The sequence below is a fragment of the Oncorhynchus masou genome, chromosome 22 (assembly GCF_036934945.1).
Source record: "Oncorhynchus masou masou isolate Uvic2021 chromosome 22, UVic_Omas_1.1, whole genome shotgun sequence".
NCBI classification, from domain to species: Eukaryota; Metazoa; Chordata; class Actinopteri; order Salmoniformes; family Salmonidae; genus Oncorhynchus; species Oncorhynchus masou.
This window is the reverse complement of record NC_088233.1, coordinates 56,404,568-56,429,441: the sequence shown is the minus strand read 5'-3', so window position 1 is coordinate 56,429,441 and position 24,874 is coordinate 56,404,568. Positions and strand designations below refer to the sequence as shown.

Genomic DNA, 24,874 nt, shown 5'->3' with positions numbered 1-24,874 from the left:
TAAAAAGGTTGTTGGAAATGTTCTCGTGTGTCATGCCCTGGCCATAGAGAGGTTTTTATTCTCTATTTTGGTTAGGCCAGGGTGTGACTAGGGTGGGCATTCTAGTTTCTTTATTTCTATGTTTTCTATTTCTTTGTGTTTGGCCGGGTGTGGTTCTCAATCAGAGGCAGCTGTCTATCGTTGTTTCTGGTTGAGAATCATACTTCGGTAGCCTTTTTCCCCACCTGGGTTTGTGGGTAGTTGTTTTAGTTACCTTACAGAACTGTTCATTTCTTGCTTTGTTATTTTTGTTCTAGTGTTCAGATTTAAATAAATATCATGAACATGTACCACTCTGCGCTTTGGTCCACTCCATCAGATGAGCGTTACATCGTGCTATTTCTTATGTTTCTCTTATTAAGCAAAAAGGAAGAAAATGATTGAAAATAAAGTTCTTGGAAACTCATGAAAGCTATTGAACATGTTTAATTCACTGACAAACTTCACCTGAAAGTTTCAGTATTGATTATTTTAAACCCAACAACATGTTTAAGAACAGTAATCTCAATAAGAAATATGCTAACATGATTGCCATTTGCTAGCTAGATAGCTAGCTAAAACGGTTGCCTAGCAACAAGAAGATATTTGAGAAGTTCATAAGAAAATTGTTATCTTAAGAGAGAACTTTTTTTTTTCTTAATAAGCTTCTGATGTTTTTGCGTAAGAAGTGTTTTGTGAATCAGGGCCCAGGTCAAGAACAAATGAACTACCTCCATTTTTTTGGGTCAATGGCCGAACTCACTTGTTGTGTTGTCTGCCTCACACAGTTTTTTGTCTCTGCCTTGTTTGATCCATCTGTAGGTGTGCCCTGGTTCTCCCCCGGGTGTTTGGGTGTGCAGCACTGACATGATCCTGACCATGCCAACTACCTTCAGTTAGATCTTCTCTACAATTCCATTCAGATTATATTTTAATCATTTATTTTTAAAAACCTGTCTCCCCCGCTGTCCCTTAATATTATTTCTCTTCTGTCTTTCAGAAATGTCATGGGAGGGTTTTTCTGGGGTCCGTGTGTTGGCACTACCTGGTGATGTCTCTTACGCCGCCAATCATGGAGTCTACTTTGCTGATGAGCAGGTACATAACTTTTAAGGATATGACTCTTACTGAATGGAATGACAAACTCTAGATGCGGTGCCTTCAGAAACTATTCACACCCATTGACCTTTTCCACATATTGTTGTGTTACAGCCTGAATTTAAAATGGATAAAATTAAGATTTCTTTTGTCACTGGCCTACATACAATACCCCATAATGCCAAAGGGGATTGGAATTTGTAAAAAAAAAAAAAATGTTTTGAGTCAAGTATTCAACCCCTTTTGTTGTGGCAAGCCTAAATAATTTCAGGAGTAAACATTTGCTTTAACAAGTCACATAATACGTTGCATAAGTGCAATAATATACATGATTTTTGAATGACTACTTCATCTCTTTACTCCACACGTACAATGTATCTGTATGGGATGAATATTTTTCTGGAAATCTACCAAGTTTCAATACCGGGAATAATTTGTCCCGGGAAATACCACAGAAACTGTAAGTGCCAATTTAAAGTGTTTTGAAACCAAGATATGGTCAGGGTTCTCCTAAAATAAGATTGCTGCTGCGCCACTTTGCCTTCTTAGCTGCACCTCCTATGTAAAGATTTCACAGCAAGTGAAACTGATATTTCGTAATGATAGAGTAGCTTTGATCGTCACTGACATTAATTATGAACAGGCCTTTAATAAATTCAGAGCATTATCATGTTCCTTAATTATTTCAGCAGTAGGCCTAGGCTATCTCGACACAGAGCTTGCTCAGGACGCACAGAGCGCACCCCGAGTAGGCCATAGCGTTGTCGAATCATACAAACTTTGCAATGCCAGTTAAATAAAAGTCAAATCACCAAAGTTGATAAGTTTGCTAGATAACCTCCCATGAATGACAGAATATCTCCTATTTGTTAAAATCGAGTTGACGATTATACAGATAGCAGATCAGCTCATGAATAACGTGGGAGATGAAGAGAGGAAGTTGTTTTAAATATTAAGGTCTCTTATACGGGGACCAATTCTGTTAAAAATATCCATATCTACTCTCATACCGTTTGTTGATCACACATTCTCAAACGACACACTCATATGGGTCGCAATAGGAGACAGCACAGAGAAGCAGGGGAAATGTTCGAGTGGTATTTTGACATGCGTAGGCGAAACATGCTTTGATAATGCAGTCTATGAATTACAGGATAATGTAAGGATTTGTTTTGATTATCAGACAGGCTTTTGGTCCGGAGTAGGACTGGCTACTACACGAGTGAAGCGCAAAATCCACTTGTATTATATGCTTGCAAAATGTCCTGAACAGGTAATATAATGCATGACCAAACTAGAATAAAGGTGATAATTAGCACTCACCTCAACTTAGCTAACATTTTCCCAGCCTAATTGTTACCAAATATCCAAACTGAGGTTCAGTGAAGACAAAGATCTGACATTGATGGATTTATCTACACGGGCACCCCAAACTTGTCTCAATTCAGCCCAATGGTGCTGTCCCAATCAAAGAGGTGCTGAAATGATCATCTCGGTGACAACACACAACAATTGCTTTAAATTAGTACAACAGTTTGTATATGACTTTGGGAGTTTCAGTTAGAATTTAATACATTATTTTAATTAGATTAGCCTACATCATTCCAATATTTTCATCATTCAGTTGATCATAACTAAGGGGAGTTTTCCTCTCTGTGCTTTTTCAAGGCCCAATGGCTGTTTTCTCATCTCCAAACTGTGCTGCTGCCCGCCTATACCGCATTGTTCTCAACACCAGTTTAAGTCAATATAGCTAACTATTTTCTAGAAATCTGGCTTTTTTTGCGGGGGGTTTGGGCTCATTTAATTTCTGTGATGTCGGCCCAGGCCTGGGCTCGGGCTTCAACTCACCGGGCTTGGCTCGGACCTGGTTTGAATTTTCCACTCTGATAAACTCTTGTTGGGTTCTGAGAATATGAAATATACTTATGTCACTGAGGCAGTGCTGAGGTTTAGAGGGTCTACACCAGAAGTTAATGGTTATAGGAGGAAGGTATATAGTGTAGGGTCTACACCAGAAGTTAATGGTTATAGGAGGAAGGTATATAGTGTACGGTCTACACCAGAAGGTAATGGGTATCTGTAGGAGGAAGGTATATAGTGGAGGGTCTAGACCAGAAGTTAAAGGTTATAGGAGGAAGGTATATAGTGTGTGCAATTTAAGCTTAGAATGTGCTGAGTGCAGGGAAAGATCACATGTGGCAGGCATTGATAAGGGGAGAGAGCCATGGATTGGTGATGGAGGGGGGTTGAGGTCAGGTCACCTTATGGGAGAAATATACGTTTTTCTGCCTGTATCACCAGTGTCCTGCCAAGCAGTAAACAATGACGTTTGTACAGATGAGTAGGAAGGGACTCAGCCTATGAGGCACAGTTAAATATCAGTGCTTGTGTGAAAAATGTTTTTGTCTGAATGCAGCTATATTATTGACCCTCTGGGAAGAATAAACTTGGTTAAGCGTTTTACTCTGAGAATTAGAACTTAACATTCTAAACTGCATTCTGGTCTCGTGTGCAGTGTCAATTATGCGTGTGCTTTGAATTAATGGCGAGTTTGTATGAAGTAAATACGCTAGGCTAAAGGCTTCTATCCAACAACCTGTTTGGCAAAAAATATGTAATGGCATATTATCCAATCTGCTGCTGTACATGTTGTGTATTTTGTGGTATTGCATTATTGCGACATTGAGGGAATATTTTTGTAATTTTTCTGTTTTGTAGTTTTTATTTTTTTCGGGAAATGTGAAAAGTGATCCCGGTTACCTGTGTTAATCCCTAGTAAGGTCCTTCAGTCGAGCAGTGAATTTCATACACACATTCAACCACAAAGACCAGGGAGGATTTCCAGTGCCAGTGCCTCGCAAAGAAGGGCACCTATTGGTAGATTAGTATGAGGCCAATGTTGACTAAAACAGTTTCATGGCTGTGATAGGAGAAAACTGAGGATGGATCAACAACATTGTAGTTACTCCACAATACAAACCTAACTGGCAGTGAAAAGAAGTAAGCCTGTACCACAAGGCACTACAGCAATACTGCAAACAAATGTGGCGAAGAGAATTCACTTTTTGTACTGAATACGAAGTGTTATGTTTGTGGCAAATCCAATACACACATTACTGAGTACCACTCCTTATTTAAGCATAGTGGTGGCTGCATCATGTTATGGGTATGCTTGTAATCATAACCGCTTGAAGCTAGGGGTCACTATTTTTATGTTTGGAAAAATAATGTTCCAAAAGTAAACGGCCTATTTCTCAGGACCACATGCTAGAATATGCATATAATTGACAGATTAGGATAGAAAACACTCTAAAGTTTCCAAAACTGTCAAAATATTGTCTGTGAGTATAACAGAACTGATATTGCAGGCGAAACCCTGAGAAAAATCAAACCAGGAAGTGGCTTCTATTTTGAAAACTCCATGTTCCATAGCCTCCCATTGCTCCATTTAAAGGGATATCAACCAGATTCCTTTCCCTATCGCTTCCTCAAGGTGTCAACAGTCTTCAAACATATAGTTTTAGGCTTTTATTTTGAAGAATGAGCGTAAACGACCACATTGCGTAAGTGGATAGGTGGGGGCTCTCAGAATGAGTGTGCGCAAAAGAGAAAGGTGGCCATTGTTACTCCCGGTCCTAGTGAAAAGCCAACTGTCCCGGTTGATACATCATTGAATAGATATTTGAAAAACATCTTGAGGATTGATTATAAAAAAACGACATGTTTCTGTGGACATTATGGATATAATTTGGAATTTTTGTCTGCGTTGTCGTGACCGCTCTTTCTATTTCTAATTTCAAAATCTGAGACGATAGGTGGATTAACAAAAGGCTAAGCTGTGTTTTGCAATATTGCACTTGTGATTTCATGAATATGAATATTTTCTAGTAATATTATTTGACTGTGGTGCTATGCTATTCAGCGTTGCTGATGACAATTATCCCGGATCCGGTATGGGTGGTTCAGAGAGGTTGAGGACGGAAGTTTTTAAGGATAAAAAAATAAAATTAAAATAAATGTAATGGAGCTAAGCACAGGGAAAATCCTAGATGAAAACCTGGTTCAGTCTGCTTTCCACCAGACACTGGGAGATAATTTCACCTTTCAGTCGGACAATAACCTTAAACACAAGGCCAAATCTACACTGGAGTTACTTACCAATACCAAGACAGTGAATGTTCTTGAGTAGCTGAATGTACAGTTTTAAATTAATCTACTTGAAAATCTACGGCAAGACCTTAAAATGGTTGTCTAGCAATGATCAACAACTCATTTGACAGAGCTTGAAGAATCTTGAAAAGAATTATGGGCAAATGTTGCACAGTCCAGGTGTAGAAAGCCAAAAATACTCTTAGCTGTAATCACCGCCGGAAGTGCTTCTACAAAAGTATTGACTCAGGAGTGAATACTTATGTGAATGACATTTCTGTATTTAATTTTCAATACATTTGGAAACTAAAAACATGTTTTTACTTTGTCGTTATTGGGTCTTGTGTGTAGATGGGTGAGAATGTTTTTGTATTTTGAATTCAGGCTGTAACACAACAAAGTGGAATAAGCCAATGAATGCTTTCTGAAGGCACTGTACACATTGTCTGCATGAAGATGATCATTCATAAGTAGTGCCAAATGGTGGTTTCTCTCTGCTCATAGGGTAGAGTACGTGACATCATCTACAAGGGGTCAGCGGAGCGGATTCGCCGAGCCGCACAGCCTGATGGGATGGTGCCACTGGTAAGTCAAAGATAGTGAATATAGGAAAATATCCAGAAACGTATATTTTCCTTCAATAAAAAGAATCATGGGAATACCTAGACGGCAGGTAGGCTAGCGGTTAGAGCGTTGGGCCAGTAACTCGAAGGTTACTGGTTCGAATACCCGAGATGACAAGGTGAAAATGATGTGCCCTTGAGCAAGGCAATTAACCCTAATTTGCTCCAGGGGCGCTGGCTGACCCTGTGAAACAACCCATTTCACTGTACCTCTTGCGTGTACTGTATGTGATAAAATAACCTTGTTTTATTTTATGAGCCTGCAACACATGTAATGATGTAACTCCATTCAGGTGTCAGGGCCTGTGTTCTTCTGCAGGAGGGTACTCGAGCGATTACTGAAGGCCCATGTTACCCCTCCCCTTGACGGCTGCACGTACATGGGCATGGACTCTGGGGCACCACCCATTCAGGTATGCAGTCTTCATCTTTACTTCTCATTTCTAATTCTCATTTTCTTTACCTCTCTTTGTGCCTGTCACGCTCCATTTAATCTTCTGTATCAATTTCACTCTTCCATATCTTTGCACCCTTCCCCCTCAAACACTGTTCTGTTTTTTTCTAGGTTTACACAAAGCTGGTTTTATTCTGATACAGCCTTATCCTCTGTTACATCCCTTCATTGTCTTTCTTTCCATGGTTATTTATTATCTGCAGATATCCCTCTTCCTGGATTTGTTGATGTGTCTTTGCTCAGACCTGAGTGAGTCAGAGTTTGTGAATGGTGAGAGGACGGGCTGCAGTTCCCCCATCAGTCAACAGGGAGCTGTAGTGAGGAGCGCACGGGCCTTGCTATGGAGGATACTGAGAGGCACTACTCTCCATATGGGTATGTCTCTTTCTATGTGGTACATCATTCTCTGTACATGCCAAATGTGCCATCCTATTACAAGTAGTTCATAAGTGTGTTTGGTTTTCTCCTTGCAGTTTACGTTCCTGGTGGTTGCTACGACTACCTGACTCTGTCCGGTAGAGAGCACATTGCCCGCCTGACAAAGAAGGGGACAGAGAGAGACACTTTGTCACACATACAGGTACCGTACTGGCAGTGGCGGTAGGTGCCGTTTTTAAGATGGAGTATTTTCCTTGTTAATGAGCATGGCCTTATGTCTATTAGAGCATATTGGATGACTGTCATTCATATTCCATTCACCCAGCTCAATATAACATCGATAGGTTTAGGCTACTACATGATACTCATTTTCCCTGTGCCCATCATGAGGTTGCTACAACCTAGCCTATGAATGAAAGTTTACAACGTAGGTGCACAGGTCGAGACAATTTTAAGTTATCAAGGTGACAGACAGTGACACCGATCTAGGATGTAATCGTTAGTCCATCCGTTGCAAAGGAGAGTTTCTATTGGATAAATTCAGTTGTGTTCCGTTTGCTGACGTTTTTAAGAAAAGTTTTTCAACAGAATCGGCGGAACAAAGACGCCCCTGATCACACACAAACATAGTTCACTTTCCTCCTTGTGTGTATATATATAATTCATTCTCACACCTTTTCCATTCGCTTGTGGGCTTCAGCTTTCTGTGACCAGGCGAAAAAAGCCAATAAATCAAATCAAATTTATTTATATACCTCTTCGTACATCAGCTGATATCTCAAAAGTGCTGTACAGAAACCCAGCCTAAAACCCCAAACCGCAAGCAATGCTGGTGTAGACGCACGGTGGCTAGGAAAAACTCCCTAGAAAGGCCAGAACCTAGGAAGAAACCTAGAGGAACCAGACTATGAGGGGGTGGGGGTGGGGGGGTAGTCTTCCTCTGGCTGTGCCGTTTGGAGATTATAACAGAACATGGCCAAGATGTTCGCATGGTCTAATAATAGGTCTGGGACAGGTAGCATGTCCGGTGAACAGGTCAGGATTCCATAGCCGCAGGCAGAACAGTTGAAACTGGAGCAGCAGCACAGCCAGGTGGACCGGGAACAGCAAGGAGTCATCATGGCAAGTCGTCCTGAGGCATGGTCCTAGGGCTCAGGTAGAGGTAGAGAGAGAGAGAGAGAGAGAGACCGGATAAGACAGGAGAAGTACTCCAGATATAACAAACTGACCCTAGCCCCCCGACACAAACTACTGCAGCATAAATACTGGAGGGGTCAGGAGACACAGTGGCCCCATCCGATAATACCCCGGGACAGGGCCAAAGAGGAAGGATATAACCCCACCCACTTTGCCAAAGCACAGCAGCCACACCACTAGAGGGATATCTTCAACCACCAACTTACCATCCTGAGACAAGGCCGAGTATAGCCCACAAAGATCTCCGCCACGGTACAACCCAAGGGGGGGCGCCAACCCAGACAGGAAGATCACATCAATGACTCAATCCACTCAAGTGACGCACCCCTCCTAGGGACGGCATGAAAGAGCACCAGTAAGCCAGTGACCCAGCCCCTATAACAGGGTTAGAGACAGAGAATCACAGTGGAACCGGCCAGGCAGAGACAGCAAAGGCGGCTCGTTGCTCCAGAGCCTTTCCGTTCACCTTCACCCTCCTGGGCCAGACTACACTCAATCATATGACCCACTGAAGAGATGAGTCTTCAGTAAAGACTTAAAGGTTGAGACCGAGTTTGCATCTCTCACATGGGTAGGCAGACCATTACATAAAAATTTAGCTTTATAGGAGAAAGCCCTGCCTCCAGCTGTTTGCTTAGAAATTCTAGGGACAATTAGGAGGCCTGCGTCTTGTGACCGTAGCGTACGTGTAGGTATGTACGGCAGGACCAAATCAGAGAGATAGGTAGGAGCAATCCCATGTAATGCTTTGTAGGTTAGCAGTAAAACCTTGAAATCAGCCCTTGTTTTGACAGGAAGCCAGTGTAGGGAGGCTAGCACTGGAGTAATATGATCAAATTTTTTGGTTCTCGTCTGGATTCTAGCAGCCTTACTTCGCACTAACGGAAGTTTATTTAGTGCTTTATCCGGGTAGCCGGAAAGTAGAGCATTGCAGTAGTCTAACCTAGAAGTAACAAAAGCATGGATTAATTTTTCTACATCATTGTTGGACAGAAAGTTTCTGATTTTTGCAATGTTATCATATTCAACATACACTATATACACTATATATACAAAAGTATATGGACACCCCTTCAAATTAGTGGATTTGACTATTTCAGCCACACCGTTGCTGACGGGTGTATAAAATCGAGCACACAGCCATACAATCTCCATAGACAAACATTGACAGTAGAATGGATTTACTGAAGAGCTCAGTAACTTTCAATGTGGCACTGTCATAATATGCCACCTTTTCAACAAGTCAGTTCATCAGATTTCTGCCCTGCTACAGCTTCCCCGGTCAACTGTAAGTGCTGTTATTGTGAAGTGGAAACGTCTAGGAGCAACAACGGCTCAACCGCAAAGTGGTAGGTAACAAGCTCACAGGACTGGACGTGTAAAGCGTGTAAAAATTGTCTGTCCTCGGTTGCAACACTCACTACCGTGTTCCAAACTGCCTCTGTAAGCAAACTGCCTCTGGAAGCACAATAACTATTTGTCGGAAGCTTCATGAAATGGGCTTCCGTGGCCGGGCCGCTGCACACAAGCCTAAGATCGATGTGGAAGAACCTGACAGGCCTGCACAAAGCCCTGACCTCAACCCCATCGAACACCTTGGGGAGAAATTGGAATGCCGACTGCAAGCCAGGCCTAATCACCCGACATCAGTGCCCGACCTCACGATTGCGCTTGTGGCTGAAGCAAGTCCCCACACAAATGTTTTCTAGTGAAAAGCCTTCCCAGAAGAGTGGATACTGTTATAGCAGCAAAAAGGGGACCAACTCCATATTAATGTCCATGATTTTGGAATGAGATGTTCAACGAGCAGATGTCCACATACTTTTGGTCATAGAATGTAGCTACTATACTAATGCATTTGTAAACCCACTACAGTCAAAGCAGCTTAGCAGTTACATCGGCGGGCCCCTTTGGCAATAAATTAATAAAACCTAAAGCTTACCTTGACTTGGAAGAGTTCCAGTGTTTGAGTAGGCTAAACTAGCTAGTTGCATTCAAGCTAGCTCTTTCTCTCTTGCTTCTCCTTTATTCTGGAAGAAATTAATTTGTTCATCTGTTCAACTATTGTCTTTCTCTGAGTCAACTACTCACCACATTTTATGTGCTGCAGTGCTAGATATCTGAAGCTTATGCTTTCAGTACTAGAATGCTTTCAGTACTAGATTCATTCTGCAATCCTTTGATTGGGTGGACAACATGTCAATTCATGCTGCAGGAGCTCTGATAGGTTGTAAGTCTATGGAAGGGGGTGAAAAACAACAGCCTCCTAGGTTTTGTATTGAAGTCAATGTACCCAGGGGAGGACAGAAGCTAGCTTTCGTCCGGCTCCACCAAGTGCTGCTAAAGCAACTACCAAACAACTACCTCTTTCCCTACTGTATTTAATTAATTTATTTTGCTCCTTTGCACCCCATTATTTTTATTTCTACTTTGCACATTCTTCCATTGCAAATCTACCATTCCAGTGTTTTACTTGCTATATTGTATTTACTTTGCCACCATGGCCTTTTTTTTGGCTTTTCCTCCCTTATCTCCCCTCATTTGCTCACATCGTATATAGACTTGTTTATACTGTATTATTGACTGTATGTTTGTTTTACTCCATGTGTAACTCTGTGTCGTTGTATGTGTCGAACTGCTTTGTTTTATCCTGGCCAGGTCGCAATTGTAAATGAGAACTTGTTCTCAACTTGCCTACCTGGTTAAATAAAGGTGAAATAAAATTCAATTTAAATTAAAAAAAAAAGCTACTGTAGACCTTCATTGCAGAATAGTGTTTTTTTTTTAAATCAATTATTTGATGACTTGTGACTATATTTAGAATAGGTTTATTTAAAAAGGATCACTGTTTTATTGTTTCACTATTTTATTTTTATTACATTTTCTGAGGAGCATGGTCTTCCTCTTCCTCCTCTTAGGATCTTCCACTACGTACTAGGTAACCCTTCACTCGTAAGGTCTACATAAAGCTGCCATAAACGTGTCAGGAACAATAAATTGAATTGATCCCAACCTTAGTCACAACCCTGGACCAAGTATTGTGTGTGTTTAATATCTGTCCATGTATTTCTGTCTGTGTTGTCCTCAGAATACTCAGTGTGTGAGTGATGGAGGCAGGGTGATCAACAGTGTTCTGGAGGGGGACGTCAGTGTTGCGTCAGGAGCAGTTATCCAGCACTGCCACCTTCAGGTCTGGAGGAACTCAAACGTAGAATAAAATGTGTACTAAAAACATTTATTTCACTGTGTCCCTGTATGCTTGGATGTTGAATGACCTTTGACCTCTTTTCCCAGGGACCAATGGATGTGCATTCGGGTTGTTTACTCTCAGGCCTGGAAGTGACCTCATCTTCGCACATCCAGCAGCTGGCCTTAACCAATGACCACATCATCCAAGGGCACCACATACAACTGGGAGAGATGAAGATTACTGTTTATACAGTGCTGGGGGCTTACGATGATCTTAAGGTAGCAGGGCGAGGTCTTCTCTCTCCTCCTCCCTTCCACCTTCTTTAGATATTTCACCATCTGAATGGTAGGACTGTGGACAGAGGCTGTTTAGAATGTCTGTTGGTCTCTTACAGACTTTGCCTTCCCATAGGTTTCCTGCAATGACGATGGTGCCACCTTTCTGAATCACAGATGGAGTGACCTCTACAGCCGCACTGGAATACAGTAAGCTTGATTGCTAACCTACTCTGCTCATGATTTGGACCCTTGGAATGATGAATGTTATATTTGCTAGGTCCCTCTGCTCTTTCTCTCCCTAGGCCTGAGGATCTGTGGGGCTCCGGGAGGTCCCAGTCACTCATGGAGGCCCGCCTGTTCCCAGTCTTCCAGCCGCGGGGTGGTGCGGTGGGGCTGGAGGTGGGGGTGTGCTGGCTGTTGGGTGGGCCGGGGGCACTGGAGCAGTGGAGGGCCGTGTGGAGGCTCTCTCTCCGAGAGGTCCTTTCCCTTACTGACCAGGAGGGGGAGCTGCGCTGGAGGGAGGCGCTATTCTTCCAGGTGGGGAGGAGGAGAGTGATGGACAACTTGAAGAGCCAGAGCGATCGTGGGTTGTTGCCCAGCTTCAGGGCTGCCGTGCTTGGAGGCCAGCATGAGGAGCTCCTCTGCACACTAGACTCCAGTGAGTATTGATGTTCCTTTATTTGACCGTGAGAACACATGGGCATTTACACTGCAAGGAGTTGCAGTGTGGAGGAGTTAGTGTCTCAGGTACCATCTTATTTCTTTCACCTTTTCAACACTTGAAGTTTATGTTCTCTAAATGTGTGTTTGTGTGAATTCCTGGTGGTGCAGGTGCCTGAATGCATTATACAGGCTCATTTTGCACTCTTGCTGTCAGACGGCCATAAGAATGGAAAAAAGGCTGGTGGAGACCAAGTAGACATACTGTTATCTACGTGCAGACACGTTCTCAATGACAATAGTAATCTTGTGTGCTCCAGTTGCAGCGGGCAGCGGGGAGAATCTGGGAGTGGCGGCCCGCTGCCTGGCCTGTATAGCTGACGTGTTGGCCTGCCTGGCCGGGGAGGGCCGAGGGGGGCTGAGGAGCGGGCCGGCTGCTAACCCTGCCTGGAGCCATGCCTTCTCCATCCTGGAGCAGGGAGACCTGCTGAGTGGCGTCCAGGCCCTGGCCACCGAGAGAGCCAAGTGGCTCAGCAGGTCAGACCCATACTGATACTATTAACTATTAACTGCTGACATCTGCATATGCACCATAATGTTTACTCTCTGCAATATCAATTCCTTAAGACTATGGTCAAGAAGGGAAGGAAACCCTTAATTATTGCAATACATTTAAATTAAGTCAGAAGTGACAGTATACGACTGCCCCCTGCAGGCCAGACTTGCTGGTGCGTGCTGCACGGCACTATGAGGCGGCCGGGCAGGTGCTGTTACGACAGGCTGTGATGTTATCACAGAGATTTATCTACATTGGTCAAGGTGAGGTCCCGCCCCTTGGGGAATGGCAAGATGTGGAATGTCCTGCCAGACTGGACCTCTCAGGTGAGTCAACAGCCCTGTTCTTTCACCTCTAGAACAGCGTTTTTAAAACTCTGTCTTCGGGGCCTGAAGGGGTACGCTTTTTGTTTTTTCCCCTAATGTTACACAGCTGATTCAAATGATCAAAGCTTGATGATTAGTTGATTATTTAAATAAGCTGTGTAGCGCTAGGGCAAAAACCCAAATATGTAGCCCTTGGGGTCCCGAGGACCGAGTTTGCGAACTCTGCCCTAGACCTTTCCCTTAGCCAAACTCTAATGGCAAAGCTCTTTTGCGGAGTTATCCCTACTCTTTTAAACCGGGACAATACCCCTAAAAACATGCCGTTAGTTTCTACTCTGTTTATTTAGAACCTAACGGACATCTAGTCAAAGCTCAAACCAAGTTTATTCACCCACTGTGTCAAACAGCTGCAAAGACGTGTTTCCACCAGCACAAGTGTTTAAACCCCCTTTTAGGTGGAGTCTCCTCCTTTTCTATAAACACTACATCTTTGTTGTTAGGCAGGAAGTTAAGTGATGTGGGTAATAAACTGTTCCTTCTCCCTTCATGTGACCTGACCTCAGACCCCATTCCTCACTAATCCACAGCTATTCACCCTTATTAGTGACCACAACCATGTGATTGCCTTTCCCTTACTTAGTAATATGCCAAACCCCTGGCTCTTATCCAACTTCCATTGACCCCACCATATACATTCCTCATACATGTGCCCATTAACGCCGTGTATAGCAAGTATTTCATACTGGAACCCAACAATGTTATGGGATGCTTAGTTTAACAAAAAATTGAATGGAAAGTCATTAGCCTGGTCCTATATCAGTTTGTGTTTTCTTGCCACAAAGCCCGTCGGAGTACTTCTCACAATAGGCTCTATCCCACAGGTGGCTGGAGCGACACTCCGCCCATTGCCTTTGAACATGGCGGCGCAGTGGTCAACGTGGCAGTGAAGGTCGACGGGAGACGGCCCATTGGTGCCCGAGCTCGTCGCATCAAAGAGCCCCGTCTGCTATTGGTCAGTTCCAGCGGAGTGCAGGATGATGCTATCGCCATGGAGACAGTTTGCGAGAGGCTGGAGGATCTGAAAGACCACTGTGTGCCATATGCACCTGGTAAGACTTAAATGGGCATTTTTATGTACATTTTTTTGTCCATTTAAAAAAAAAACATCAAATTGATCAGAAATACAGTAGACATCGTTAATGTTGTAAATGACTATTGTAGCTGGAAACGGCAGATTTTCTGCCTTCTATGGAATATCTACATATGCGTACAGAGGCCCATTATCAGCAACCATCACTCCTGTGTTCCAATGTCACGTTGTTAGCTAATCTTTTGCAATTATGTTAGCACAGCTGAAAACTGTTGTCCTGATTTAATGAAGCAATAAAACTGGCCTTTAGACTAGTTGAGTATCTGGAGCATCAGCATTTGTGGGTTCGATTCCAGGCTCAAAATGGCCAGAAACAAGTAACTTTCTTCTGAAACCCGTCAGTTTATGAAATGAAGGCCATTCCATGCAAGAAACAGCCAAGAAACTGAAAATCTCCTCCAATACTGTGTACTACTCATTTCACAGAACAGAACTGGCTCTAACCAGAACAGAAAGAGGAGTGAGAGGCCCTGGTGCACAACTGAGCAAGAAGACAAGTACATTAGTGTCTAGTTTGAGAAACAGACCCCTCAGAAGTCCTCAACTGGCAGCTTCATTAAATAGTACCTGCAAAACACCAGTCTCAACGTCAACAGTGAAGAGGCGACACCGGGATGCTGGACTTCTAGGCAGAGTTGCAAAGAAAAAGCCATAACTTAGACAATAAAAAGAAAAGATTAAGATGGGCAAAAGAACACACACTGTACAGAGGAAGATTGGAAAAAAAAGTGTTATGGACCGACGAATCTAAGTTTGAGGTGTTCGGATCACAAAGAAGAACATTCGTGAGATGCAGAAAAGATGCTTGAGGAGTGCTTGGCGCCATCTGTCAAGCATGGTGGAGGCAATGTGATGGTCTGGGGGTGCTTTGGTGATGGTAGAGTGGGAGATTTGTTCAGGGTAAAAGGGATCTTGAAGAAGGAAGGCTATCACTCTGTTTTGCAATGCCATGCCATACCCTGTGGACGGCACTTAATTTTTGTTGAAGCCAATTTCCTCCTACAACAGGACAATGACCCAATGCACAGCTCCAAACTATGCAAGAACTATTTAGGGAAGAAGCAGTCATGGTATTCTGTCTATAATGGAGTGGCCAGGCCAGTCACCGGATCTCAACCCTATTGAGCAGTTGTGGGAGCAGCTTGACCGTGACCTCCAACTTGTGGGAGGTTCTTCAGGAAGCATGGGTTGAAATCTCTTCAGATTACCTCAACAAATTGATAACCAGAATGCCAAAGGTCTGCAAGGCTGTAATTGCTGCAAATGGAGGATTCTTTGACGAAAGCAAAGTTTGAAGGACACAATTTACTATTTCAATTAAAAATCATTATTTATAACCTCGTCAACGTCTTTGCTATATTTCCTATTCATTTTGCAACTCATTTCATGTATGTTTTCATGGAAAACAAGGAAATTTTTAAGTGACCCCAAACTTTTGAACGGTAGTGTATGTGGGCCGTGCTGATCAGTAAGTGTGTGTGTGTGTGTGGAGTCTTGTGTGCCATTTCCATGTTTAAAAAAAAAAAAAAGATCTTAACTCTTGAAACTAGCAATCCTGGATTCGGGATCGTAATCATGGCCTCAAACGAATTAGCATAACGCAGCAGACACAAATACCCCTAGAAACTTTTCCTATTCATGAAAATCGCAAATGAAATATATTCAAACACAAGCTTAGCCTTTTGTTAACAACACTGTCATCTCAGATTTTCAAAATATTCGTTACAGCCAACGCTAGACAAGCATTTGTGTAAGTCTATCATGGCATAATGCTATGCTAGATTTTCTGCGGGAGACACCATGTGAGCACTTGCTAAATATGCTCCCTTACGGCTATTCTTCAATGGAAATGCGTAAAAAGACGTCACAATGCTGTAGACACCTTGGGGAATACGTGGAAAACGTAAGCTCATTCGTAGCTCATTCACAGCCATATCAGGAGTCATTGGCATGAGGCGGTTTCAAAAAATGTGGCACTTCCTGGTTGGATTTTCTTCTGGGTTTCGCCTGTAACATCAGTTCTGTGGCACTCACAGACAATATCTTTGCAGTTTTGGAAACGTCAGAGTGTTTTCTTTCCAGAGCTGTCAATTATATGCATAGTCGAGCATGTTTTCGTGACAAAATATCTTGTTTAAAACGGGAACGTTTTTCATCCCAAAAAATGTATAGCGCCCCCTAATGCTTAACTGTTAATAATTAATTCTATATTTGACTGCTATTGCGTGATCCAGTTTTTCATAAAGGCACATTTCTAGTTGTTTATGTTTGATCACTTTGTCTTTGATCGTAGTCCAGGTCATGCTTTGTGATCAATCATGTTGTGGTAAAACTGGCCCCTGTCACTGTGAACACTAAATGCTCACCAATTAAAAGGGTGCGTGAACAGAATCGATGTGTCTTTACGCTACACTACATCCCTGTCGGTCATATCTGGTCATCTGCTCCCGTGTGTGTGTGTCCCAGCTGCCCTGTTGAAGGCAGTGTGTGTATGCAGCGGCCTGGTTACCTATCCCTCTCGGCAGTCCCTGGATGAGCAGCTCCTGCAGCGCTGGGGCGGAGGGGTGGAGATCCACACCTGGTCCCTCCTGCCGCATGGTTCAGGACTGGGTAAGAAGAGCAATGGGTTGTGCTCAATAGGGCATGTAACAGAAAACATTTTGCAAGACATTGGTCTTGCAAAACGGAGAATGTTTTGCAATGGAAAATGTATTGTAATTTTTATTAGAGAGTCTAAGTAGTCCCTCCCTGTTTCAGTCTGTTTTCTTCCATTTATTTTCTTCCATTTGGTGCCTAATTCACATGACCATGGGCCAGTGTCAGCGTCTCATAACACATAAACCACCACATTGTCTCTTGTTGTGGTGCTGCAGAAAAAGCAAAAAACACTACTTGGTCATCAATGACAAGAGGCACACATTGCCCACTCACTCCTTCACCCTTCTCTCCCCTTCCCCTCACACCCCCTCACTCACTCTTTCTCCATCTTTCTCCCCGTTATCTCTCGCACTGCTTGTTGTTGCACCTGCAGGTACCAGTAGTATCTTGGCGGGAGCGGTGCTGGCAGCCGTCTATAGATGCACGGGGCGAACCTACGACACAGACTCTCTCATTCACGCTGTTCTCCACCTGGAGCAGATGCTGACCACTGGTGAGACAACACGCACTCACAAAAACACATACTGTGCATTCAGAAAGTATTCAGACCCCTTGACTTCTTCAACATTTAGTTTGTTACAGCCTTATTCTAAAAAGGATTAAATAAATACATATCCTCGTGAATCTACACACAATACTCCATAATGACAAAGTGAAAATAGGTTTTTAGAATTTGTTTGCAAATGTATAAAAAAAAGAAAGAAACGGATACCTTCTTTAAGTATTCAGAACTTTTGATGCTCAGGTGCATCCTGTTTCAAATGATCATACTTGAGATGTTTCTACAACTTGGAGTCCACCAGTGGTAAATTCAATTGATTGGGCATGATTTGGAAAGGCACACACCTGTCTATAAAAGGTCCCACAGTTGACAGTGCATGTCAGAGCAAAAACCAAGCCATGAGGTTAAAAGAATTTAACCTCATGGCTTGGTCTCCAAGAACACAGTGGTCTCCATCATTCCTAAATGGAAGAAGTTTGGAACCATCAACACTTTCTAGAGCTGGCCTCCCAGCCAAACTGAGCAATCTGGGGAGAAAGGCCTTGGTCAGGGAGTTGACCAAGAACCCCATGGTCACTCTGACAGAGCTCTAGAGTTCCTCTGTGTTGATGGGAGAACCTTTCAAAAGGACAACAATCTCTGCAGTACTCCACCAATCAGGCCTTTACGGTAGTGTGGCCAGACGGACGCCACTCCTCAGTAAAAGGCACATTGCAGCCCATTGGGAGTTTGCCAAAAGGTACCTAAAGACTCTCAGACCATGAAAAACAAGATTCTCTGGACTGATGAAACCAAGATTGAACTCTTTGGCTTGAATGCAAAAGCATCACATCTCTATGAAACCTGGCACCATCCCTACGGTGAAGCATGGTAGTGGCAGCATCATGATGTGGGGATGTTTTTCAGCAGGAGGGACTGGGAGACTAGTCAGGATTGAGGGAAAGATGAACGGAGCAAAGTACAGAGAGAGCCTTGATGAAAACATGCTCCAGAGTGCTCAGGACCTCAGACTGGGGCTAAAGTTAACCTTCCAACAGGGCAACAGCCCTAAGCACACAGCCAAGACAACACAGGAGTGGCTTCGTGACAAGTCTATGACTGTCCTTGAGTGGCCCAGCCAGAGCCCGGACTTGAACCCGATCAAACATCTCTGGAGAGACCTGAAAATAGCTGTGCAGCGACGCTCCCCATCCAACCTGACAGAGCGTGAGAATATAATACAGGTGTGCCAAGCTTGTAGCGTCATACCCGAGAAGAATCGAGGCTGTAATTGCTGCCAAAGGTGCTTCATCAAAGTACTGAGTAAAGGGTCTGAATACTTGTGTAAATGTAATATTTCAGTTTTTTGTTTTTACTAAATTTGCAAAAATTTAAAAATAAACAGTTTTTGCTTTGTCATTGTGGGGTGTTGTGTGTAGATTGATGACCCCCAAAACATTTTTTAATACATTTTGTAATGGGGCTGTAGCGTAACAAAATGTGGAAAAAGACAAGGGGTCTAAATACCTTCCGAATGCACTGTACACAGGATACCATTCACATCCTATGCTGTGTGGCTCAGGTAAGGCATGGTGCTTGCAACGTTAGGATAGAGGGATCAATTACCGCTGGGGCCACTGATACGAAAATCTATTCACCCACATGTGAGTTCCAAATATCTGTAACTGTCTCCAAAGCATGGGATGTTTTTATGCTTGTGAAGAATGCCTTCACTGTTGCAAAAATGTGATTGTTACGCATCAGGACAGTTAACCCGCTCTGCCCTTAAACCATGGCGTGCTGCGTGCTAATTATCTATAGGCTATGTTTCAACTTGTCAATCTCAAATTATTTTCAAATAAGGCTAATTTAACAATTTGAATTGAGGTGTGTTTCGCACTCCTCAATAATTCACATAGAAGCAGCCCATTTCACTGTGGCGAACAATTTACATTTGTCCGGCTCATTGTAATGCCTCAAACTTCTCTCTTAGATGAGAGCCCAAGCACTTCCCCCGTGTTTCTTAGGATCAAGAATGCAGACATTTGCATCTCCAGTGAGAACAGAACCTGCACTAACTTTATTCCCCCTGGCGCATTTTCCGACTGGCGTCCGGACATGGCTAGAAGGGATCCATTTTAGCTAATCCCTAACCCTTTTCCTAACCTTAACCTAATTCTCTTAACCTGCTACGCTAATTTTCCTAACCTGCTACGAAAAGTCAAATCTGACAAAAGCTGGGATCCCTTCTAGCCGTAACCCTGGCACCCGTGTTGCCTTCATTGTTATTTTCCTTACTTACAATCTATGCAAGAACCCAAAGTTATTATAATGGACACAGGTGTAAAATACTTTTTTGAAGATTGTACTGATTATGCTGAGCTAATGCTAAGCTACAGGCACGTCACAGGGGCTATGAAGCTGAAGCATCAGTTTAGAACGTTTTCTCATCACCAAATATAGAAGAGGGAAGAGGAAGTCCAGTCGTTAGTAGTGAAACTGGGCCGAGATTCTAGTCATTTCCTCATCTATGAAACATCTAGATCTCAATACATTTTTCTGTTCCCAAAACTAGAATCCGCTACAAACACAGTGCACTACGTTTTATAGATTTGACACTTTTCCAAATTATGGCGTTGTTTAAGAATGCAAGTTCGAATTGAGTTTGTGTACACTCTTCAGAGGAGGCGCTCCCTGACTGAAAATGCAAATATACGCTATAATGTGCCAATAGGATCTCACTAGCTCATGCTTGGCTTTGCTCACCTTCGTCATTGTTCTGCCCACTATGCTTCATTTGCTCCCAAGGTAAACGACACAGATAAACCAGCTTAGGTCCGTTATATCTTTTGCTAAGCTGTTTCCCAGCTATGTGTGGAGCCATGTTTGTTGACATCATTCAATGCATTCTGAGTCACGAAAACGTCTGTCAGACAAACAATGTTAACTTCTGGAAGTGAATGATGGGAGACGACACATCCCCTTCGTCTTTAACATGCATACTGCAAACAGACCCAACTCATCTTGTTGCCTCTTATCTTTGGTTGATGGAGAAAAACAACCATGGCGGTGCGCACAACTACACAACATTGGACTACTTTAGACTTTTAGAAAGGGCTTTACTCAATTATTTTGATCACTGGTGAGCTCACCCATGATGTGATGAAGTGTAAATAGACATTGTTAATTCATATTATGGTTTCTATCAGCCAAGAGTTGTCTAAATATGACAGCTTGTGTCTCTTTTCTCAGTTAGCGTTAGGACCAATGTAGCCTATAAAACACAATGATAATTGCAACATTGTTTTGTGCTAAAACAGTGTGGGCAGCTCAAACATGTCAATCGTAACTAGACATTCTATTGAAGTGTTCTAATCACACTGGTTTGAGTGTACACAGCAGGGACCACCCGTGTCAAATGGTTTTAAGTCGCTTTGGATAAAAGCGTCTGATAAATGGAATATTATATTAATATAATATTATGATATGTTATTTGTTATGATGCACTCATTCTGTTTCCTTCTCTCTCCCGATCTCCCTCCTGAGGTGGTGGTTGGCAGGACCAGGTCGGAGGCTTGGTGGGGGGAGTAAAGGTGGCACGCTCCAAAGCCTGTCTCCCCCTCCGGGTGGAAGTGGAACGTCTCCCTCTCTCCGACGACTTTCTGCTCTCACTGCAACAGCACCTCCTGCTGGTCTACACCGGCAAGACTCGGCTTGCACGAAACTTGCTGCAGGTTAGCCATCCAGCCTTCCTCCATCCACTTATTCAAAGTCACAATGTTAACCCCTGAACTTTATACCATTCATTGAAAAGACTGACTTTTTGTACTTTCAAAAAATAATTATAACTTATAAATCAGGCCTTTTAGTCTGTATTGAGTTTAAATCTCCACTGTAATAAATCCAACACTTTCAGACTCTGTGTGCTAGAACACCTTCTTTCGTGCTTTTAGTCAAGTTTAGGGTTCAAAATATCGCTTTGGGATTTAATGAGGTTCTGTAAAGTTCCTTTTAATATATTTTCACCAAGCATCCACACTTCCACTTTCCACAATAATATTTCTGATCACTTGCTGTTTACAGTGTACAGTTGTGGTAGAACACTTCCTCTCAGTGCTGCAGGCATTTTGTGATTTCACATGTACCATGTATTTACTAGCTGAAATCTTTCAAAATGACATGATCAAAACAGTAGGTCAACTTCTACAGCTACTGAGAGGAATAGCCAAGGAGAGGAAGCAACTTCAGACTACTGAGCTGTACCCATGGTGCAGTTTGAAGGATGTTGGGTGTCTCGTCTCTAAAATGGCTGCCATGTTGTTGTGCAGGACACGGTGCGGCGCTGGTACAGCCGTGTGCCCTCCATCGTGGAGAACGCTGGGCAGCTAGTGGACAACGCAGAAGAGTGTGCCCGCGCCTGTACAGAAGGTGAGAGGGAGAGGAATGGTCTTTCAAACTCGTACCTAAGTGGGGCTGCATATTTTAATTGGCAGATTTGTTTTCTAGCTGCACCTGTTTTGAGTTGAGCGCATGATAATGGTCCCTTCTAAATGAAAACTAATTATACATATATATACAGTGCCTTGCGAAAGTATTCGGCCCCCTTGAACTTTGCGACCTTTTGCCACATTTCAGGCTTCAAACATAAAGATATAAAACTGTATTTTTTTGTGAAGAATCAACAACAAGTGGGACACAATCATGAAGTGGAACGACATTTATTGGATATTTCAAACTTTTTAACAAATCAAACTGAAAAATTGGGCGTGCAAAATTATTCAGCCCCTTTACTTTCAGTGCAGCAAACTCTCTCCAGAAGTTCAGTGAGGAACTTATATATATATTTTTATTTTTTTAATTTTTTTATATATATTTATATATAATTTGGGATCTGTCGCATCACACAACTGTCCCAGACTATGTTTGGAATATTTATTTCTCGCACAGAATAGAGTAGGTCGACCTTTGTGCTATGGGGGATAGTAGATTGACATAGTCTAGTGCTTTTGCTGTTCGTTAGGCCTACTCATACTGTTGGCTGACGAAAAGTAAATGTGGACAGTTCTTCCAATATCTTCAATACGCACCTCGGAATTGGTTAAAAACGTGCAGAGAATGGCTTCATGTGCGCACACCCTCAAATTATTTTGAGATAGTCTTTCTATTTTATTCAGCTTTGTTCAATTGTATTCTTCATACTATAAAATAATGCCACGGAATTCTAAGGAAATCCTATCTTCTAAATGAAGTAGTGTAGCCCACAGCCATTCGGCATAGCCAGATTAGGACCTAACATAAGGACAACACAGAGTATGCTATTCTGTTCTTCTGAAATATACATTTTCTTCATATCATGTTTCTTTAGTCCTGTCTAAAATACATAGTGGATTTATTGTGATGGTGTATTACATGGATTTGTTAGACTTTTCAAAAGGTAGACGTTCCAAAGGTCTGCATCAGTGGCTTGTAGGCTATGCGTGGAAGCCAGGAGATGCTAAATGTGTTTGTTAATCCTCTCCCCTCCATCTCCCTCTAGGCTCTCTCCCCAGGCTGGGGGCTTGTCTGGAGCGTTACTGGGGCCAGAAGAAGGTGATGGCTCCGGGGTGTGAGCCGGCAGCTGTGCGGACCATGATGGATGCCCTGCGCCCGCTGGCCCTGGGACAGACTCTGGCTGGGGCGGGCGGAGGGGGCTTCCTCTACCTGCTGACCCGCCAGCCACAGCAGGGGGAGGCAGTGCGTCAGGTCCTCAACAACACACAAGTGAGTATATATAGACAGATGGCGATATACTGAAAGGATCAGGTATAGTTCAAATGAAGATGGCAGGGAACGAACAGAGCAGTTATATCAGTCCTATGTGTTTAAAACTTGAGTTTAAAAAGAAACCAAAATAACTCATTTAAAAGCAGAGTTGAGGTATGCTCAGCGTTTCAGCTGACATTGACTGTTTGTGTCCCAGGGCCTCCGAGACTTCAGTGTCCATCCAGTTGAGCTGGACATGGTCGGCATCTCACTGCTGAAGTCTTCTTGAGGCAGACAGATGGATGTCTGGACCCTAAGCCACATTTTTATACACATTTCTAACTTGTATGATCTATTGGGGGACGGTTAGTGTTAGGACATATCACAAGAGGTTAGTGGCACCATAATTGTGGAGGACGGGCTCGTGCTAATGGCTGGAGCAGAATGAATGGAATGGTATTAAATACATCAGACACATGGTTTCCAGGTGCTTGATGCCATTCCATTTGCTCCCTTCCAGCCATTATTATAAGCCGCTCCCCTCAGCAGCCTCCACTGGGACATGTACACCTTTCAAACCGAGACATTATTCCGCCAACTTTATGCCGACTTCTCTCTATATAAGAAAGGTATTGCCCCCGAGACAAAGCCCATATGTTTATTTCCGCCAACCGACCTAGTCATGATTACGGTAAAGTTCTGCCTACGGCTTAGAATGAAATGTAGCCATAAAATCCCGAGGCGGCATTGGCACGCACTCTGCTCTTAAGCTCTTGATGGTTGCTAGACAGCGGCCATTACTACTATCATCCTGGCAGTTAGAAACTTTGCGAGGCATGTCACTTCACCCATCGTGCACTATTTCCTTAACCACAACTGTGGAAACAAATATCACTGAATGATGAAAATATTGGAATAAAGTAGGCTAATGCAATTGAAGGCATCAAATTATTGTTTACTTAAACTCGCAAAGTCATCCAATTGTTATAATAGGCCTACATTTGATTTGAGGTGAGTGCTGCTCATGATCATCTTGTCAAGTTGGCTCATTTATTAGCACTGATCACACGCAGTAGGAACACGAGACTCCAATGCTTTTGAAAATATAGATTGCTATTATTTTCTATCAGTGTCGTGATGAAGATACTATCAATGTAATATCCTACGCCTGCTCCCTAACAAAGCAGAGTGAGGGTTGGAAAGAGGTGACATGTAGATTAAAAAAAATAATAATCAGGTTTAATTTGGGCTCTGATAAATCTTTTTATGTTGCCATGATGCAAGTTGTGTGGGATATTCTTTGTATTTTATTCTATTATTTCATTCTTAGCCTACTATCAAATGTGTGACTGTGTCTTTTCTGTTTAATAAACAAAATAAATATTGATTTCATGTGCATGCTACAACCATAGAGGCTGCACAGACCAGTAACATAATTCAACTCAAAATATGAAATTCTATCCTTTTTAAAAATATTTTTTATTAGTCTTATGGTTCTTAGGATCTGCCTAAACAAATGAATAATGGATTTTTGTTATGGTGTATATTCAATGGAATTATGAAAATAGACAACCACCCACATCTGCACACCACTACAACCACTCGCGCACGGGAGGTATAAAAGGCATATGCAGGCAACAATGGGCCTGTTTGGGGGTCATATAAACATCGGGAGAAAACAATTTACCAGGCAAAATACTGTAACAGTGGTGTAAAGTATTAAGTAGTTTTTGGGGTATCTGTACTTTCCTATTTACATTTTTGACAACTTTTACTTCACTACATTCCTAAAGAAAAGTATGTACTTTTTACTCCTTATATTTTCCTTGACACACAAAAGTACTCGTTACATTTTGAATGCTTAGCAGGACAGGAAAATTGTCAAATTCACACACTTATCAAGCAAACATCCC

At 42.7% G+C, this 24,874-nt stretch overlaps 1 protein-coding gene across 2 annotated transcripts in view; it reads left to right on the top strand.

Annotated features, from left to right (window-relative positions):
- LOC135509722 (L-fucose kinase) overlaps window positions 1-24,349 on the top strand; it is a 42,992-nt gene extending 18,643 nt beyond the window's left edge. For both annotated transcript variants that reach the window (XM_064930614.1, XM_064930616.1), the window contains 19 exons: window positions 841-913; window positions 1,019-1,116; window positions 5,773-5,853; window positions 6,185-6,304; window positions 6,549-6,720; window positions 6,819-6,925; window positions 11,009-11,110; window positions 11,215-11,388; window positions 11,522-11,595; window positions 11,691-12,046; window positions 12,369-12,585; window positions 12,764-12,930; window positions 13,812-14,039; window positions 16,547-16,690; window positions 17,112-17,231; window positions 20,766-20,953; window positions 21,548-21,647; window positions 22,756-22,979; window positions 23,179-24,349. In XM_064930614.1, coding sequence (XP_064786686.1) covers window positions 841-913; window positions 1,019-1,116; window positions 5,773-5,853; window positions 6,185-6,304; window positions 6,549-6,720; window positions 6,819-6,925; window positions 11,009-11,110; window positions 11,215-11,388; window positions 11,522-11,595; window positions 11,691-12,046; window positions 12,369-12,585; window positions 12,764-12,930; window positions 13,812-14,039; window positions 16,547-16,690; window positions 17,112-17,231; window positions 20,766-20,953; window positions 21,548-21,647; window positions 22,756-22,979; window positions 23,179-23,250 — 2,817 coding nt within the window. In that variant the 3' untranslated portion in view covers window positions 23,251-24,349. The remainder of the gene's footprint in view (window positions 1-840; window positions 914-1,018; window positions 1,117-5,772; window positions 5,854-6,184; window positions 6,305-6,548; window positions 6,721-6,818; window positions 6,926-11,008; window positions 11,111-11,214; window positions 11,389-11,521; window positions 11,596-11,690; window positions 12,047-12,368; window positions 12,586-12,763; window positions 12,931-13,811; window positions 14,040-16,546; window positions 16,691-17,111; window positions 17,232-20,765; window positions 20,954-21,547; window positions 21,648-22,755; window positions 22,980-23,178) is intronic.
- The last annotated feature ends 525 nt before the right edge of the window (window positions 24,350-24,874 follow it).